The 20,298-nt window shown below is 41.4% G+C and overlaps 1 protein-coding gene across 3 annotated transcripts; it reads right to left on the reverse strand.

The window, feature by feature from the left end:
- Window positions 1–789: 789 nt before the first annotated feature.
- On the reverse strand, window positions 790–19,928 carry LOC118371940 (glycerophosphocholine phosphodiesterase GPCPD1-like). Of its 3 annotated transcripts, XM_052523944.1 has the most exons (22): window positions 19,806–19,893; window positions 19,220–19,355; window positions 18,813–18,905; window positions 18,392–18,482; window positions 18,205–18,289; window positions 16,016–16,091; window positions 15,352–15,393; window positions 14,427–14,550; window positions 13,871–14,108; window positions 13,490–13,652; window positions 12,351–12,483; window positions 11,840–11,894; window positions 11,656–11,748; window positions 11,497–11,574; window positions 11,274–11,313; window positions 7,363–7,418; window positions 7,156–7,221; window positions 6,790–6,926; window positions 6,454–6,589; window positions 6,213–6,373; window positions 4,823–4,887; window positions 3,265–3,455 (listed from the first exon to the last, which is right to left on the reverse strand). In XM_052523944.1, exons 3-22 carry the CDS (start codon window positions 18,859–18,861, stop codon window positions 3,412–3,414), a joined length of 1,932 nt encoding a protein of 643 aa, XP_052379904.1. In that variant the 5' UTR covers window positions 18,862–18,905; window positions 19,220–19,355; window positions 19,806–19,893; the 3' UTR covers window positions 3,265–3,411. The 3 variants fall into 3 exon arrangements, with proteins under 3 accessions (XP_035613491.2, XP_035613492.2, XP_052379904.1); XM_035757598.2 differs by lacking the exon at window positions 4,823–4,887 and having other exon boundaries at window positions 790–3,455; window positions 19,806–19,928; XM_035757599.2 differs by lacking the exon at window positions 4,823–4,887 and having other exon boundaries at window positions 790–3,455; window positions 18,813–18,920; window positions 19,806–19,928.
- Between the last annotated feature and the right edge of the window lie 370 nt (window positions 19,929–20,298).

A 20,298-nucleotide genomic window follows, 5' to 3' on the forward strand; every position in this document is an offset into this window, starting at 1 on the left:
CCCAGGATTTGATTAAATGTATGCTTCTGTGTGTGCGTGTTACTCTGGTTGCGTTTAAACCAATGTGTATAAACTCTGGATAACTGACAGGGTGCGCTGTATTGAAGAAGCCGTGAAGCCATCTTGGTACTCCATTGCAAAAAAATGTTTTGGAAGCTATATAAATGCATTTATTAATGTCTACATTTGTTTTTGGCATGTATATTCTATTACAGACAACTTAATGCATACTTTATTATATTGTGTGTTCTATTAGACAACTTAATGCATACTTTATTATATTATGTGTGTTCGCGACATACAAATAAAAACATTTTCCTTAAGTATTTTTTAGATTACTCATGTTACTGTTCCCACTACAAAACATTCAATTGAAATACTGTACAATTCCAATAATTCCCATGGAGGACTGCTCCTACTGGGGAGAGCCAATATGTTTGATAGGCTTTGAATCCACCTAATACATAGTATGTAGTCTCAGCATTCCAGGGTTTATACATCATTTGTTTAAAACAGGCAACCCAATCAACCCAATACTGATATTTTTTCCACAAAATGTGTATTTTGAACAATCACAGATCTTTTCAAATCAGATATTTTTCAGAGCTTATCTGATTGGTCAAGACTAATTAGTGAGAAAAATATCAGAAGTCAACTGTGTAAAAGCAGCCTCTGCATGTCAGCATAAAGTTGACAGATAGTAGTTCCAGCTACTGTGCTGTACGCTCTTAAAATACTAGTCCCGACCGGTATGTCCATTTTTGCAATGTGTAAAAGAAAGTCTTAGAAAACGTTTCTAAATCATTTTATTAATTTTTCATTTCATTTAGCATTGTATTGTCCAGACAGAGTAGCAGGGGTGTGACATGAACGAGCAACAGTCGATACAATCAACTCATGTCACCCAGTCCACCATAGCACTCTGTCTGAGGCATGCATTATGACTAACAAACAGTAGGCCATACATACAGTAGAAGTGTCAAACATTAAGATACTTTTATAACTTAAAACAGACAAACGAGCAGACAGACTATACATTTCTACAACAATGCAAGCTGTGCTTGCTTCTCTGTGTTCAAGTGAAATGTTTACACCATTTAGGAAAAATAGACAGTTACATGTCTTCCATGTGCATTTAAATAAAAGATTGTAGAACAAAATACAGACGGTAGGAAAAATGTGAGTTGCAATGTAGCAAGGAAACTGTGCAAGGAAAAAGAAGAAAACACTTTTGTTCAGTGGAGGCAAGACAAATACTGGTCTTCTATTGCATTAAATGATCAGAGGTATGAAGAGACTGAAACAAGTGGCAGTCAAACGAGTGAAATCATACAACTTCCCCATTAAGGCTTTCTGATGTGGTCCTCTGTAGTTCAGTCAGTAGAGCATGGCGCTTGCAAAGTCAGGATAGTGGGTTTGATTCCCGGGACCACTCATACATAAAAAGCATGCATGACTAAGTCGCTTTGGGGGAAGAAAAATAAATCTGCTAAATGGCATATATTATGTGTTGAGCAAGCACAGCTACTAAGAAAACCCTTCTCATCAAAGGAGATAGGGATGTGGACTAGACCTAGCCATAACAAAGGGCTACCTATACTCCCCTACCTATTTGGACATGAAGCTAAAACTTTGAATTTGTCTCTGTACTCCAGTATTTGGGATCGAATGTTTTAAAATGAGGCGACAGTACAGAATGTCACCGTTTATTTGAGAGCATTTTAAATACATATTTTTTACCATTTAGAAATGAATTCACTGCCTCTACTTTTTAAAATTGTTAATAAGAATAGAACAGGGTTCTGTCACTTCTATATAAAATGTGGATGCTACCACACTTTGTGGATAATCACAAATGAATGGTGAATAATGACGAGTGAGAAAGTTACAGATGTGTAACTGTCGCCTCAAACAATTTATCTGAAATCCAAAATGCTCGAGTTCAAAACAAAATATTTTAGTTTCACTGTACAAATAAATACGTAGCAGTGTATACCTTTCCCTAATGGTGACTTTTGAGCTCACACAGATTCAAGGTGGTGTTGAGAGCAAAACGTTTTTCTACAGGTCATTAAAGTGAGATTATTCATCTGTTCAGATTTAGGCACCCACAGCAACACTTCATAATCTGGGCATCAGGTAATGACACTTCATTAATGGCACAGCTCAGGGCACTCCTAATACAAATCAGATCGCATGAGTTTAAGTTCAAATGGACATTTACATTTAAAACCACCTGAGAAAGTTTTGGTCACTGTCCCGAATGATCTTGTTCTACTGCAATACTCCGTCAAAATTATATGAGTGACAAAAATAACACTGCTATTGTAAAATGTTGGCTATATCATGAGAAAAATCATAACGCAGATGGAAATCATTATCCGCCTAAAGACTTCAAACTACAGCATATGCTTCAATTAAACCTATGATACTCCAATAAGAAACTTTATATCTGGAAAAGCTAATATACAGTTAATTTCAGCACTTTAGTTTGATTTGTATTTAGCAAATTTTCTAAATAAAAGATGCACTTGAAAATAAATTCCTTGAGTAGGCATTAATTTGTAAGTGAAGACCTGTGAATGTACAGGGAATTCCATTATTATTGTGGCTGAGGTGCAGATCCCACAGTCATTCAATTGTGTAGAACTAAAATCCAAATAACAAATGCCAGAAGCCTTTTCTGGCAAAACACCATCCTTTTTCCAGTTAAAACAAACAGCTAAGAGACAACTGATCTGGACACAGCTTGTGTATGGCTTCCGTGGACTGAGTGGAGGTCAGTTCAGTAAGGGTTGTCACTTTCTGGTCAGACAGGATAGAAGTGCTAGACAGGATAGAAGTGTTTTGTAAACCACCATTGTGATTACCATCACAGCGCCTAACCCCTAGCATAGGAGCTACACCGGACGCGCAACCTTTTCAGAGTGTGATTCGCTCCAATTCACTTCAATGAAACCAGGCGTAAGCGCGGTAGCTTTGCGAGAGGCTTGCACTGCTCAAAGTTAAAAAATTGACAAGCAGCTCACACCTGAGAACATTAGGATAAAGTGGCTTGTGCTCTGCTCACGCAGGGAAAAAGTTACACTTCCAGTACAACGGGTTAAAAAATAATAATCATTTTCCCTATTCCCTAATGTAGCTCCTATGTAACACTGACACTTAATTAAAAACAAGTAGTGTACACTTACTCATCAATTCTGTCTATATGCATTTATGCTTCTGTCCTATCTAGTGACAAACTTAAGGGGCAGTGAGTTGTTCAGGAGGAGCTGAGGCCCGAGTCAGACTCTGCACTGTCGTTGTGCTCCTTGGAGGCGGAGGAGGGGCAGACAGGAGCCGCCTGGCAGGGGATGGGGTAGCAGGAACACACAAAGCTCTTGAGCGTTTCCTGCAGCGTGTGCTGCTCCTCTACTTTGAAGATGTTAGGCTGCTCGACCTGGTCGTCACCGATCCTGGAGAGAAAGATGGGGAAAGGAGAAAAACAAACATCTGTTCATGAGCCAAAGACAGAAGAACTAACTCAGGTACACAAGGGAACACGGAAGTGCTGTTCAAAGTAAAGATGTCTGGTATCTGGTATCTGGTATCTCAGTGTCTACATAGCAAAGGGCTAATCAACATGATCGATAGCATGTCAACATAAGCCTTAGCAATAAAAACAAACTCACATTACATGATCAGCTACTGTACAATGTTGTAGCATAAAGCAAAAGAGAAGGGATTAGCTTCTAGCAGTATCATTCATGACAACACAACAATAGGCTTTTTCCCAACCCCTCTACATTACATGCACAAATGGAAAAGACCACTACGCTAACACCCATATTTTTCATGCATCTATGCCGATTCTTAATCATTATAAATATAATTCATAAATCAATCGTTGTTCACCAGTCAAGCTATGAAATCCCTGAGAAGTTGTAACAGACTGAAATACACAATACTCTGCAAAGCCAAAGAGAGCAGCGAGCTGAACTCAAGCTGTTCTCAGTCATGAGAACATTGTGCACACAGGACGATGTCACCAGTTTGGGAACATCCATTCTACAACTAGCTGGAAGGCGTATTAGTGACCCCGAACTCATGATACTTCCTTGGCCCTAAATAAAGAGCATGCAAATCTGAAAGGTTAAATACTTGCAGGTGAAAACCAGAACGCGCAGTGAACATAATGTTTCCAACGGGCATTCAAAAGAACAGTGCACACCCCCATGGACCAACATAATTCAGCTCAATGTAAACAGGTTCTTACAGCCACTTGCTCGTGAATCAGCCATGCTGCCTGACATTCCAACAAAACAGCCAGTCGCTCTAACTGGGTGCTTTATATGCCATGCATCTACATAGGCCTCTGTCTGGAAATGGTCAGTGCTGAAGAAGAGCTGGAAGTGGGAGTAATAAAGCTGTACATAAACAAACTGATAAAAGCATGATAAGGAGCAACCTTTATCCACGGGGGACGTCTCATCTCAAAAATGATAGACAGGGCAGTTGACCAATCAATCGTTGCTTTAAACAATCAATATTAACATTTTAATATAAAGTCGGGTAAAATGTTGCTACTATAACACACTTTTTCCTAAGAAGTACAAACCCTAGGGAGACTATCGCAGCAAAAAGGGAACATAGCCTAGTTCGCCACACAGTTTAGCCAAATGAGAAGTCAATTGTCTTGCATCATTGTCATGGAACCCTGCTGGTCTGTTACAGTTATTGACCAGACCAGGGGGCTTTCATTCAGGCAGTGGTCACGAGGAAACAAAAGATCCAAAATCAGGGGTGAGTAAATAAGCAAAACCAGGAACCAGAGAAACATTACTGGCATCAGAAGAACCAGTAGGGTGAGAGTCAATGACATGATTTGGCCACCAGCTTTCACATATTCTGAAAGAAAGAGGCACAGTTATCAGCTCCAGGTAGAAATGGCCATTTTAACCACAGATCTAGGGTCAGATGATATTACTCCCAATAAGGGTTGAAAGAATATCTGACCCTGCATCTGCTGTTAGGGGCAACTTCTACCAACTCCCAGTTGTCATGACAATAAGCAGGGGACTGGAGAACATGTATCTGGTGTATTCCAGTGATAAGATACAGCTGGAAGACATTCTGGCAATCTATTTGTGACTCCCAGGAATCCCACTGAAGGGTTTAATCAGTAAACCCTATCACGGCCAAACATGTAGGCCACAGTTCAAAGGTGCAATTTACGTCAAATAGGTCTGCTGAGGCAGTATTATAAAACCAGTTCTCGCTGATGTCAGGTCACATGACATGTCTGTTCTTTGAAGGAAGCCTCTCTCCGACCCAGCTATATCTACTTGAATTTTCTAATTACATAACGACTATTACTTTAATTCGTCTAGCTACGGTGGCTGAACGACAAGTGATTCAATATTTGCCTACTGTGTGTGTTTTTAGGTTGTAATAATATGTAACCTTATATTATGATGTCCTTAACTGATACGCTGATTGTGTTTACACTACAATTACTGACCCATAATGGAGAATTTTCATTGTTGCAGTTGTAAAAATGTATATATTATTAATGTCCCATTCACTTCTCTTGACCTGCATTGTTGGAGCTCGAAGCTTAAGAATTTCACTGTACCCTGCAATCACATCTGCGACCTTGTGCATGTAACTAATAAACTCTAGAGCGATGTTGAGAAGTCCAATCAAGAACATTGAGCAACAGTCAACAGCTGTTGATAGTGTGATCAGGATAGATACTTAGACACTGGTTTACATAACTACATGAGATCAGGGTGTACCTGCCTGAGGGACAAACTTAAGTCCTAACAAAATATTTTATTATAGCTAACCTTTGGCTAGGCCTCTCAGGAACTAAAAACAGCACATTGGGCAAGATAAGGGGTGTCCTCTCCATTAAGCCTAGCCTTGGAGTAAAACAGCAAGCTTTCTAGGCTAGCACAAGTGCTTTCTAGGCTAGCACAAGTGCTCTTTAGGCTAGCACAAGTGCTCTTTAGGCTAGCACAAGTGCTCTTTAGGCTAGCACAAGTGCTCTTTAGGCTAGCACAAGTGCTCTTTAGGCTAGCACAAGTGCTTTTTAGGCTAGCACCAGTGCGTTTTAGGATAGCACCAGTGCTTTTTAGTCTAGCACAAGCTTTAATCTGTGCCTGGTAACCTGCCCCTATATGAGCCAAACGGATTTACCAGTCATAGACCATCATCAGACGAATGTTTACCTGTCGTAGATGAGTCCGTCAATGCCCTGTTCCCGTAGCTTGGTCCTGTTTTCGTGGTCGTTGTTGAGGTCTCCCCAGCAGAACACTACCAGGCCTTTAGACTGGGCCTCTCGGATGTGCTCCAGATTCTGAAGGAGCTCCTCAGTGTGGGCACTAATACCCTACAGACACAATCAGAATTGACTGATCCCCTACATTAGCACAGACACATACATCCATCCATCCCAGTTCCACCACTCACCAGGAGGTTTTCGCTCTGTGCGAAGCTCATGGCGATCTGTGTGGTGCGACAGCGGATGTCCATGAGCTCCGGGTAAATCTCAGAGATGCCCTGGGTCAGGAACAGGATGGGGTACTTGTTCTGCTTCTGACGAACCCTTGGGGAGAATACAGCATTTATGGTTAACTTTACCCCCCCCTTACGTATACATTCATAAAGCCTTCCTAACGGCTACATAACACATTTGTCATAGGCAGTCATAAACATACATATTACTACTATGTAAACAAGGCTTCAGCTCGGCAGGTTAACACTGTCTTCAGTCTGACTGTTGGATAACTGACAAGCGGTGCTTACATAGTGCAGACGTCAGGGTCGAAGCAGGAGAAGACGATGCGTCTCTTGCCAGCTCTCTGCAGCACACAGGTCAGTATGATGTCCAGGAACAGGTTCATGTTGAAGTAAGAGGACAGGTTTCCTTCCCACGAACCATCCTGTTGTAAACAACATCACAACCATCCAATGTGATAAGGGTTGTTACTATAGGACCATGATAGGATAGTTAAAAGTACAAAGTGTTCCTATTTGACTTGAACTGCAACCCCTAACCCCAAAAAAACAGATGGGTCATGTACGTGCTCATCGGTTCAGCCACTTAGGTACTTTCTAGCAAGGCCACCTCGTGACGTCCCATCTCCAGTATAACTGACTGGCTGTACCTACCCTCATCTGACAAACCCACTTCAGCTCGATGTTGAAGCCCACATTTTCAGGCACTGCTTGGAATATCTGGAACATGACATGACATAGGGAATCAGATATAACAGGACACAGAACCTCAAGGTTGGGATAGGCTAGTTCAAAGATCACCAAATAACCCCATCATATGGTAACCTCGACAGTGGTGACGCCAACTAGGAGGTTATCTACCTGGGAAAAGGAAGGGAAGGGCTGATGCTCGTCAACCTCTTCCTCTTCATCATCATCTAAGAAAGAAAGTGGGAGTAAACCATGCACTTCACACACAGGCCGATACACAGTTCAGCTGCTCTGATGGTTCATGTTCAACTGCTTTAAAACAATGATGCAAGCAGCAGACATGCAGTGCATTTGGAAGGTATTCAGACCCCTTGACCTTTTCCACAATCTGTTATGTTACAACCTTATCCTAAAATTGATTAAATTGTTTATTTTTCCTCATCAATCTACACACAATACCCCAAAACAGTTTCTTTAAAACATATTAGCAAATGTATTAAAAAATAAACTGAAATATCACATAGGGTGCATAAGTATTTACTTAAGTATTCAGACCCTTGACTCAGTACTTTGTTGAGCACCTCTGGCAGCGATTATAGCCTCAAGTCTTCTTGGGTATGACACTAAAAGCTTGGCACCCCAGTCTGAGGTCCCGAGCGCTCTGGAGCAGGTTTTCATCAAAGATATCTCTGTACTTTGCTCCGTTCATCTTTGCCTCGATCCTGACTAGTCTCCCAGTCCCTGCCGCTGAAAAACATCCCCACAGCATGATGCTGCCACCACCATGCTTTACCGTAGGGTTGGTGCCAGGTTTCCTCCAGACGTGACGCTTGGCATTCATGCCAAAGAGTTCAATCTCGGCTCGATCATCCTATTTTTCCAACTTAATTGAGGAAAATAAGAACAATACAAAATTCCTTTTTGATACTGTCGCAAAGTTAACTAAAAAGCAGCATTCCCCAAGAAAGGATGGCTTTCACTTCAGCAGTAATAAATTCATGAACTTGTTTGAGGAAAAGATCATGATTATTAGAAAGCAAATTACGGACTCCTCTTTAAATCTGTGTATTCCTTCAAAGCTCAGTTGTCCTGAGTCTGCACAACTCTGCCAGGACCTAGGATCAAGAGAGACACTCAAGTGTTTTAGTACTATATCTCTTGGCACAATGATGAAAATAATCATGGCCTCTAAACCTTCAAGCTGCTTCCTGTGCTTGGCCATCCTATGTTGAACATAATAAACGGCTCGCTATCCACCGGATGTGTACCAAACTCACTAAAAGTGGCAGTAATAAAGCCTCTCTTGAAAAAGGCAAACCTTGACCCAGAAAATATTTAAAAAACTATCAGCCTATATCTAATCTTCCATTCCTCTCAATTTTTTTTTTTTAAAGGCTGTTGCGCAGCAACTCACTGCCTTCCTGAAGACAAACAATGTATACGAAATGCTTCAGTCTGGTTTTAGACCCCATCATAGCACTGAGACTGCACTTGTGAAGGTGGTAAATGACCTTTTAATGGCATCAGACCGAGGCACTGCATCTGTCCCTGTGCTGCTAGACCTCAGTGCTGCTTTTGATACCATCGATCACTACATTCTTTTGGAGAGATTGGAAACCCAAATTGGTGTACACGGACAAGTTCTGGCCTGGTTTAGATCTTATCTGTCGGAAAGATATCAGTTTGTCTCTGTGAATGATTTGTCCTCTGACAAATCAACTGTACATTTCGGTGTTTCTCAAAGTTCTATTTTAGGACCACTCTTGGGGATGTCATTGGGAAACATAACATAACTTTCACTGCTATGCGGATGACACACAGCTTTACATTTCAGTGAAACATGGTGAAGCCCCAAAATTACCCTCGCTAGAAGCATGTGTTTCAGACATAAGGAAGTGGATGGCTGCAAACGTTCTACTTTTATACTTGGACAAAACAGAGATGCTTGTTGTAGGTCCCAAGAAACAAAGAGATCTTCTGTTGAATCTGACAATTCATCTTAATGGTTGTACAGTCGTCTCAAATAAAACTGTGAAGGACCTTGGCGTTACTCTGGAACCTGATCTCTCTTTTGAAGAACATATCAAGACTGTTTCAATGACAGCTTTTTTCCATCTACGTAACATTGCAAAAACCAGAAACTTTGTCCAAAAATGATGCAGAAAAATTAATCTAAGCTTTTGTCACTTCTAGGTTAGACTACTGTAATGCTCTACTTTCCAGCTACCCGGATAAAGCACTAAATAAACTTCAGTTAGTGCTAAATACAGCTGCTAGAATCCTGACTAGAACCAAAATATTTGATCATATTTCTCCAGTGCTAGCCTCCCTACACTGCCTTCCTGTCAAGGCAAGGGCTGATTTAAAGGTTTTACTGCGAACCTACAAAGCATTACATGGGCTTGCTCCTACCTATCTCTCTGATTTGGTCCTGCCGTACATACCTACAGGTACGCTACGGTCACAAGACGCAGGCCTCCTAATTGTCCCTAAAATTTCTAAGCAAACAGCTGGAGGCAGGGCTTTCTCCTATAGAGCTCAATTTTTATGGAATGGTCTGCCTGCCTACCCATGTGATAGACGCAGACTCGTCTCAACCTTTAAGTCTTTACTGAAGACTCATCTCTTCAGTAGATCATATGATTGAGTGTAGTCTGGCCCAGGAGTGTGAAGGTGAACGGAAAGGCTCTGGAGCAACGAACCGCCCTTGCTGTCTTTGCCTGGCCGGTTCCTCTCTTTCCACTGGGATTCTCTGCCTCTAACCCTATTACAGGGGCTGAGTCACTGGCTTACTAGGGCTCTTTCATACCGTCCCTAGGAGGGGTGCGTCACTTGAGTGGTTTGAGTCACTGATGTGATCTTCCTGTCTGGGTTGGCACCCCCCCTTGGGTTGTGCCGTGGCTGTGGGCTACACTCGACCTTGTCTCAGGATGGTAAGTTGGTGGTTGAAGATATCCCTCTAGTGGTGTGGGGGCTGTGCTTTGGCAAAGTGGGTGGGGTTATATCCTTCCTGTTTGGCCCTGTCCGGGGGTGCCATCGGATGGGGCCACAGTGTCTCCTGACCCCTCCTGTCTCAGCACTTATGCTGCAGTAGTTTGTGTCGGTTCCTCTCTAGGTTTCTTCCTAGCTTTTGGCCTTTGTAGGGAGTTTTTCCTAGCCACCGTGCTTCTACACCTGCATTGCTTGCTGTTTGGGGTTTTAGGCTGGGTTTCTGTACAGCACTTTGAGATATCAGCTGATGTACGAAGGGCTATATAAATACATTTGATTTGATCAAACCAGAGAATCTTGTTTCTCATGGTCAGAGTCCTTTAGGATGCCTTTTGGCAAACTCCAAGCGGGCTGTCAGGTGACTTTTACTGAGGAGTGGCTTCCGTCTGGCCACTCTACCATAAAGGCCTGATTAGTGGAGTGCTGCAGAGATGGGAGAACCTTCCAGAAGGACAACCATCTCCATAAAGGAACTCTGTCAGAGTAACCATCGGGTTCTTGGTCACCTTCCTGACCAATGCCCTTCTCCCCCGATTTTTCAGTTTGGCCAGGCAGACAGCCCGAAGAAGAGTCTTGGTGGTTCTAAACTTCTTCTATTTAAGAATGATGGAGGCCACTGTGTTCTTGGTGACCTTTAATGCTGCAGACATTTTTTAGGAACCCTTCCCCAGATCTGTGCCTCGACACAATCCTGTCTTGGCGCTCCATGGACAATTCATGACTTGGTTTTTGTTCTGACATGCACTGTTAACTGTGGGACATTATACAGACAGGCATTTGACTTCCAAATCATGTCCAATCAATTGAATTTACCACAGGTGGACTCCAATCAAGTTGTAGAAACATCAAGGACGATCAATGGAAAAAGGATGCACCTGAGATCAATTTCGAGTCTCATAGCAAAGGGTCTGAATACTTATGTGAACATGGTAAATGTTTTGTATTCTTATATATATATATATATATATATATATATATATATATATATAAAAATTCTAAAAACCCGTTTTCACTTTGTCATTATGGGGCATTGTGTGTAGGATTTTGTGGTGGGTATTATAGCCAGCGAAATATAAGAAAATACACTATACCTTTGTGGTCGTTCACCTTCAAGGCAGAAGCATGGCCCAACTGTTCATCAAACACAAAACCAAGTCATCTTTCACATCATATAGGCCTACTCCTAAATAGTAAAACCATAGTCTACATGACAAAAAAAATACTTCATATTAACCCATTTCAAGGACTGGCGTCTGAGTGTATTAACTAGTAAAGGAGAAGCCAGAGGCTAGCTGTAGTTAAAAGCTCTTCTACCTTGAGCTGCTGAAGCTGGTTGTATGTGAGGTCTTTGACAGGAACTTCAAACAGGTCCAGAGAGAGTTTGTCTCCTTTCTGACAGGAGGAGAGGAACATAAAATAAAAAGTAAGGATGCTGTACAGTGTGCACCCGACCACATTTATGTTGTTGTTTACCTTCTTAGTGGAGATGCAGCAGGTGAGATCGTGGTACACGATGGGGACGCAGTCCTTGGAGAGATGGACGTCAAACTCTACATAGGCAGCCCCCTTCAGAAACATAGAACACACATGCAGTCAACTCTGATGTAAAACATGATCAGATACATTTAAGTGTTTTACGTTTTGCAGGAATACTCACATGATTGGCAGCACTTTTAAACGAGGCAATTGTGTTCTCCCTAACTTTGGTATGTCTGAAAATCAAAATCAGACATTTTTAGTACAAAACCAAAGATAACCAATGACAAAGGCACCCAAATCACAATTTACAGTATAACACAGATACCAAACCAATTGTGTACGGTCAGACTACTAGTAATGACTTGCACTCTCACAACTTCTGGCTGAGATTCAGAGGCAAGGTTTTCCCAGTACAGTGACATGACAAGAAACCAGAAAGAACAATGTCTTTGTTGTTGTTCGTTGACCTCTACTTCCTGTTGATGTCTCAGTCTGACTGAGCATGTCCTAAACTTGCACTGAAACTTTGAAGCCGGACAGAACAGGACAAATTCATTCAAACATTCAATAAACAGAGTACAAAAGGGACTTTGTGTTGTTATTGAGTACAGTCCTGCTTCCACACACACATAGACAATCATTAGGTACATCAACCCCTAATAATCAATTGTGTCGTGTGTTTCTCTCACTTGGCTGCGTGTGTGCTGCCGGCCCCTCTGTGGCCCACGTCCAGAGGGGCACTCCTCTTCCTCCAGTACTTGGTGAAGGACGAGCTCATGTCACACTGCAGTCCCTCGATAGGACGGATCACCAGGTAGTCCACTGGAACAGAAAAATACATGACTTTACATTATATATATATATATATATTATTTTTTTTAAATGTGAATTGTACTCATTAATTAACTTTAATCTGACTTGTATTTTTTACCAGAGAAACATCTTAGCTAACCCTCTGGCCCAGAGTCATCTAATCCTGCATTTACATTCTAGTTCCTGTTTTGACCTATTTCACACCCTGTTTGACAGATACATGCTAAGCGGAAAGTTGACTGTTTACAAAGGGGTGGCAGGAGGAACTGGATGTGCTGACCTACAGTATTCTACAGGGTTGGGGTCAATTGAAAAAAAATGTTTACCCCCCTCCCTTTTCTCCCCAATTTCATTAGAAGGAGTTTAAATTTAAGGAGTTTAAGAAATTTAAGTCATCCAATGTAGGAAGGGATTTGAATTAAACAATTTAAAAGTTTTTAAATAAGAAGCTCCTCCCTTTCAATTTGAGAAATCTTTTTAAAATTTTTAGTATTGAAATAGAATTTCAGTTTTGGTGAATTAACTGACTAATTCCATTTCTGAAAGACCTGTCAGTCAATAGAGGCTGAATCCAAGTTTTAGACCATCTATTTAACATAGTCACTCTCAGGGAAATATAGAAGTTTTCAAATTTAACCTGTATTTAACTAGGTAAGCAAGTTAAGAACAAATTCTTATTTATAATGACGGCCTAACCCGGCCAAACCCGGACGACGCTGGGCCAACTGTGCCCCGCCCTATGGGACTCCCAATCAAGGGCGGATGTGATACAGCCTGGATTCGAACCAGTAACTGTAGTGATGCCTCTTGCACTGAGATACAGTGCCTTAGACCTAGGCGCCACTCGGGAGTATATTCAATAAGTCCTGCTGCATCCGAATCAAGTTTTCTGCAAATATCCCATTGATATCACCTGATTTACAAAGAGTTACATGGGTGTCAAGTAACTTAGTAGCTTTAAAAAATATATATATATTACAAGACCACTTGTTCCAGGAGGGGTGGGGTTGCTCACCTCGGACTTTGCCCAGGGTCTGTCTGGAGTTGCGTTTCATGATGGGCAGAGTGACCACACCTGTGTCCTTGCCACTCTCCACAAAGAATGAGGAGAGAAGGCAGGCCGTACCCACGGTCCCCGGGTGGGCATCCCCTGGCACCACATGCTCACCCATGTCCTCCTGTTGAGGAGGGGAAGAAATGGTTAATAGATTCACTCTGTGTGTGTGTGTGTGTGTGTGTGTGTGTGTGTGTGTGTGTGTGTGTGTGTGTATATACACACCACACACACGATCTGATACCGACTTTCTGCTAAAACACTGGTTTGGGAGTATAGTTACAACACGAAAAACAGTTGTTTCTGTAGAGTTGACAATAGTCATCCTGCTGTTAACTGTACCTCAAAGAAGTCAAAGGTGAGTTCCAGGTTGTCAGGGTCCATGGAGTGGATGACGTACTCTGTCCACTGTGAGGCCTCCAGGGCGTAACCACACTCAGGCTGGGAGTGGCGGGACTTGTACCCATCTCCACTGATCATACTGGTCTCCAGCGTGGTGGTCATCTTGTGCCACGCCACTGCGCTCTGCTCTTCATCATCCTCCTCCTCCTCTTCTACACCTTCCAGTGTCAGCTTGATCCTGGGGTAAGGGGGGGAAAGGTCACAGGTCAACAGTGGTCAAATTGGGAAAGGTTTGAGACCTTACAAGCCTGACTAGTAAGTCATGAATTTAAAACAGTGTTCTCATCACTACCTTTACAGGAGTTGTCTGCATATTTCATGAATAAAGAGGATTTATTTTAGTGCAATATTTGGTTTGATTCCATAATTTTGTGGGGGATCATTTCCATCTGCATTTGAGGAAATTCTGCCCCTTCTAATCCAAGCCACAGTCTCTTAGATAAGCACTCAGTCAGCAAACAGTGTTGAATAAGAGCCGCGTGTCTCTCGGCCTCACCTGAAGCGAGACTTCTTATATTTCTTCTTGGTGATGGATACAGGAGACGTCTTTGAGTAGTGCAGACGCAAACGGATCTCTGTCTGGCACGTCAGCCACCCAGAGTCCACACATTCTAAGCCATCTGCAGAAAGGAGTCACAGAGAAACATGTGGTGAGTGTTCTGGCACAAAATGGCTCCTGCTGGATCACCCAGGTGAGTAACAGTACTTGGTGGTGGATGAGGTTAGCTATCCGCAAACAATGCAAAGCACTTTTGAGAAAATTGCTATGGAAATAAAAGCCATTGTTTAAACATATTGTGTAGGGTGGGAAAACAGTCAAATTCACATGTTTTACCAGATAAGATTTGAGGTGACAGTTAGCAGTCTCTAATGGGGATTTTACATGTAACCTGTGAAGAGTTCAGTTCAACCAGAGGGTTGAGTCATTCCTCAGGTACTTAGTAGCAGTTTGATGTTTATTGTCATGAATCTTGCCTTGGAGGCAGAACTGAGCAATTTCCACTACATGGGCAAAGTCAAAATTGGCTATATAGTAACAATTCTTGAAAACAGAAATGTGATTTTTGGTCTTAATTTAAGGTAATGGATAGGTAGGTATAAGGTTAGCAGTGTGGTTAAGTTAAGTATTAAGGTTAGGTCAACCTATCAGGTAAGAGCATTGGGCCAGTAACCCAAATTTGACAAACTGACATGTTAGAAAGGTGGCATCCTATGACAGTGCAACTTTGAAAGTCACAGTTCTTCAGTACCGGCCATTCTACTGCCAATGTTTGTCTATGGAGATTGCTATGTGCTCAATTTGATTTACCTGTCAGTAACGGGTGTGGCTGAACTAGCCAAATCCACTCATTTGAATGAGTGTCAAATATAATTTCCCAAAATTGATTAAATCAAGATGTGATACATTTAGTTGGACTTACTGTGGAATCCAAATTGGCCATTGTCAATATCAAGGTGTGATTCTGCAAGAAAATAAACAGGCATGAGGTCTATAGAAAAAAAAACATAAACTTACATACTTCTAAAAGCAACATAAAATAGTGATAATAATTATATAGATTTGATGTTTTAAACCTTGACCAAAAAGTGTCAGGCTGTAGGATTGAGGGTGAAACTACAGTATTTTAGATTTGTTCCCATCAAGCTGATTTTGAATGAGCTTTGTCTTAGTTCTGAAACAATGGTGTTTGAGTGGCCTCAAATCAAATGTTTTGTCACATCAATACAAATACAGTGAAATGTTTCATTTTAGTTAAGAAAATATTTACTAAATAAACTCTAAACAAGAAAATCAAATCAAAAGTAACACAAAATACCAATAACAAGGTTATATACAGGGGGTACCGGTACCCAGTCAATGCGCTGGGGTACAGGATAGTCAAATTAATTTATACATGTAGGTTGGGTTAAAATTACTATGCATAGATAAACAGCGAGTAGCGGGGTGGGGGTGGGCAGTGTAAATAGTCCGGGTGGCCATTTGATTAAATTGTTCAGCAGTCTTATGGCTGCTGAATCCCCTTGCCTCAGCTAAGCATAGAAACATTTCCCAAACCAAGCCGGGCATCGTTCTGGTTTATATACCTGTGGGGCTCATCAGGCGTGGCTGCTGGTGGGTCTCCCACTTAGTGACTATCACCTGACAGGGACCACCTGCACTCTGCAATGCCAATGTTTAGTACAGCATTAAGACAGATATCGTCAACGGTCACTTTGGTTACCAATCAGCAAGCCAGTCAGCAACCATTGGTTGATATCTGCAAAGGGTTTCTGTTAGTTGACATGAGGCAGAACTTTGGCGTCATCTCTTCTACTACACTAACATATTTTGCTATCTCCTCTGAAAGATTTTGAATACTTACTTTAAAACATTTTAGAATTATTATTTTTTCTCCGGTCCAACAAAATTGGTCTGCTACAATATTTAAGAAATAAGACATGAAAACCTGGAGATGATTGTGTGAATAACTCCTGACCAAGGGTTGTTCGAAGGCCCAACATGGAACGTAGGGCCGGGAAACAGCCCATAGGAGGTAGACATTCACGATTTTTGTTATTTTAACAATATAGTCCAAATATAGCCAAACGAGCTGGTCGTCCATTCCAAACCTTTTAAGCAAAAAAGGTTGCCATGCAGGCCAGTTATTTCTCCTAGCCAACTAAAGCTAACGCACAATCACACCAAGCAGCTGAAATGACAAACTATGTGCATTTTCATTTGTTTTCCCTTTGCCATTTCTTTTGATATATCCATTATAATGTTCCAAAATGAATTTGGCTGGCTCAGAGAAGCTGTCAGTCTCGTCACATTCATTCTCTCTACTGCACAGTGTAAAAACCTGCAAAGTTGTTGCACAGATCAGAGGCAGGCAGAAAGGTTTAGACAAACCAAATGCTAGCCTAGTGGCATGGGGAAATAATGTCTAGTCACTTTTTTACAGGGAAGATTAAGTTTATAAATTGCCTGGCTGTGATGTTGGGCAGTGGATTATTCTAATGAAACTGTAACAGGCATTACCCAGGGACTGTGGTGAATAACTCCCTGCTATCAACCAATCAGTATCCAGAATCCAAACAACTTGTTTTATAATTGGTATTAAAAACAGGTTAAATCACAAAAAGAATTGAATGTGGTCCTGGTTTTAGGTTTATGGCCACAGAGACATAGTAAAATGTGTTGTCATTACAGCTGCCCTATCTGAATGCTGAGCAACACCCCATGAGTCAACAAATTATGCTCTCTGACAAGTTAGTAATGCTGCTAGTCCACTGACAGTAGTTCAGACCAGGAAGGGACAGCACAGTTCAAATGAGTTGTTTTTCCTCGTTTCCACATGGCATCACGGGTTTGATAGTGTTACTTCATATGCTACTGTCTGTAGGACACAACAGCCAGACGCGCTCTCTCTAGCTGTCCCTCTCTGAAAGAGGAAGAGCTTAAAAAAGGGTGTAATTTGAGCCTCCAAGCTGGCCATATAGAGAACATTACTGAGAACTGACATTAATAATTGGAATGGTAAAGAACATACTGTGCTTGTGTGTGTGTGTCTGTTCCAACTTCCAAGTCTAGTGTAGCATTAAATAACATAGGAGAGGCTCACGTCACGTGCACAGATCAGAGCTCAGCTATGGCCAGCTGGCAAAGCTCCAGGCCTGCTCTCCTCTCTAAGAGTTATGTAGCAACTGCACAGAGGACAGCTAGAGGGGATCAACACAGATGTGGGGAAAGTGAGCTAAATAACCCATTAATGATCTTAGATCTGCTATAGCGTAGCTAATCTAATGCTTTCTAGTGTTCACTCAAAGCAGACTTACTCATAGACTAACTCGGTCACACTTGGATTACAGTGGCTCCACAGAAGACGAACTGTGTGTGAATTAAAACATCCTCTAAACAGTTTAGTATGAAGTACATTACATTTAAATGCCATTCAATTTCCTAAAAGAGATTAGCTGTGAAAATATCAGCAGCCTCCAGAACTGAAGTGGGGATATAAAATGTTGATCACGCTGTATGCAGGCTATTCATCACCATCATCAAAAGGAAGGATTAAGAGCGCAACACAACGACTCCTAGTCTGGCTCTAACCTGCTGTTAAGACAATACTGTCAATCCTTTGTCAACTGACACTCAACGGCCAACATGAGATTACCACTAAAGCAACTACTTACGTAACTGGATTATGGTACAATCATTTTTAAAGACCAACTACAATGTATTTTGTTTAATATTACTCATTACATCATGCTGACTGCACATAAAATGAACTCACCTTTGACTCCAGGAAGTGGCCTTTGAAATAGCGATAGGTTGACACAGCACCTCTGGGCACACTGATGATCCTCTTCCACAATGTGCTGGGGAAGGAACATAATGTGTAATTACTTAAACACCCTGTAGCTACAAACATCAACACAGAAATCATTCAGATCATATTCCAGGAGAAAAGTGATATGTACCCATCGTGTTCAGCAGGTTGTAGGGTCACAGCTCTCTGATAGCACCAGGCTCCTAAAGCTTCACAGCTACCAACCACGGCTATCACCTCACCTAGTCATACACCATATTATTACGTTCCATTAATGTGCCACACGCACTCACCTTGCACTCATTTTCACAAACACCCCCCACCCCTTTATTCGGTTCAAAAGATCAAGGACTTTTTAGCCAAAAGCCAAACTCTCATGGACAGGCTTGTAATTGGGAATCTTACCATATTACGCACAATTTTAGATATAGATTAACTGAGATTAGCTAAACGATGACATTCCTGATTGACTGTCTGGATAGTTGTCAATTTTTCTGTCTAAAGTTGTCTCGAATTGAATAGTCTTCTTGTTTCAGATGAGTCTGCTGCCCTGCAGTAGGAGTTGGTCTTACCTGGGGATGTGTCTCCCCTAACTGCCAAAGTCACTTGAGTTGTCTCCATAGTTGACACAGGCACAAACAAGGTCAATTGGAGGTGAAATCAAGCTGGAAAACCAGGAACTTAATGGTAAAACAGGCATGGATTTAGGCATAGATTTAGTGGATCAACAAACGTCCAACAAAGCTGTGCTGGGTACTAGCTAGCCATATATATATATATATATATGACTAAAAAGACAAGTTAATTGTCATCTCTTCTTTAGAAGAGAGAGAGTTCAAATTCAATGGAGTTAAATTCTTACTATTTAGGTATTCAGGGAACACATTTTACAATTGGAGAACAATTACAATTGTTATGTTGAAAATCAGCTCTTTGCTAGGAACTATCTCTCTTTAAGACAAAATGAATATCTACATACCTTGCTTTTTTGTTATTTGCCAGGGGGTAGACAGCTAACATTAACGTTATAGGATTGATTCAAGAGAAGCCGTGCTGGCTATTCCATGCTGAAGTATCAGACTGGAATGAACACCGTTCGGTCCAGCTGCGTTGTGCTGTATAAGAAAAAATTACCATATCAACACAATCACTTGGGCACTTTCAACAAGCTGTCAACACTATCGTTACCTAACTAGTTAACGTTACCAGGATAACATATATAAAACTAGTATTAGATCGTTCTCATGTTTGAGGTAGCTAACGTTATTGTATTTTGCACACTGCGTATGATGTAGTTAAATTCAGAACGCCTAATTCCGGAATTCAGGATTTGTCAACAAAACTGACGCGTTAGCCATGTTAACCGGATAACCAGCGGTTTACAGTAAGTACGCTAGCTTGCAAGCTAGCTGCGCCCTTTACGCCAATGCGGGCAGACACAACCAGTAAACTAACGTTGGCTAGCTAACGTAGCCACAAAAGCGTTTTTACTTTCTCTCGCTACAAAACTTAACCATTGTAACTAAACAATATCGTCGCATAAAGCACAGATGGTATCTATTTACATTTCTCCATCAGCGGCCAGATCTTGTTCGATGTAGAGTATTTGGCATAGTTATCAACAACGTCTGTGATGGCGAGTAGTCTTGTTTTCACCGGTGTGAAATGAACAACATTAACGATCAGAAACAATAGTGAACTCAACGTTTAACCTTCAAAATAAAAGTCCCGCATGAAAACTGATGCAACCGGATTCAAATAGTGTAATCACCATGCCATAATTGGAATAGATAATGCTAAACAAAAATCAGTACCAGAGTTTCTCCTGAGTAGAAGAGTCCCCACTTTAATGCAACACAATGTTCAGAAAATTGTTGACAGTGTAATATGTAGGCCTATGTTCAATACGCATATCAGATAATCTGGCAGATTGTCTTTAAGGGCCACAATAAGGGCAGCGACAACCCTAGGTGTGTAAACATTGTGGATTTGGATACTAGAGGTGCTCCAGTTGAATGAACCTCACTTTTACTGCGACATATAGACTACTGTACAGAA

This window comes from Oncorhynchus keta, chromosome 8 (genome assembly GCF_023373465.1).
Source record: "Oncorhynchus keta strain PuntledgeMale-10-30-2019 chromosome 8, Oket_V2, whole genome shotgun sequence".
NCBI lineage: Eukaryota > Metazoa > Chordata > Actinopteri > Salmoniformes > Salmonidae > Oncorhynchus > Oncorhynchus keta.

Excerpts from the sequence above, each read along its gene's own strand:
- LOC118371940 (XM_035757598.2), bottom strand. The coding sequence starts at position 18,861 with ATGGAGACAACTCAAGTGACTTTGGCAGTTAGGGGAGACACATCCCCA. Across the intron at positions 11,314-11,496 it reads ACCAGCTTCAGCAGCTCAAG|TTGGGCCATGCTTCTGCCTT; the intron begins GTAGAAGAGCTT and ends TTTGATGAACAG. Across the intron at positions 3,456-6,212 it reads GACGGACTCATCTACGACAG|GATCGGTGACGACCAGGTCG; the intron begins GTAAACATTCGT and ends CTTTCTCTCCAG.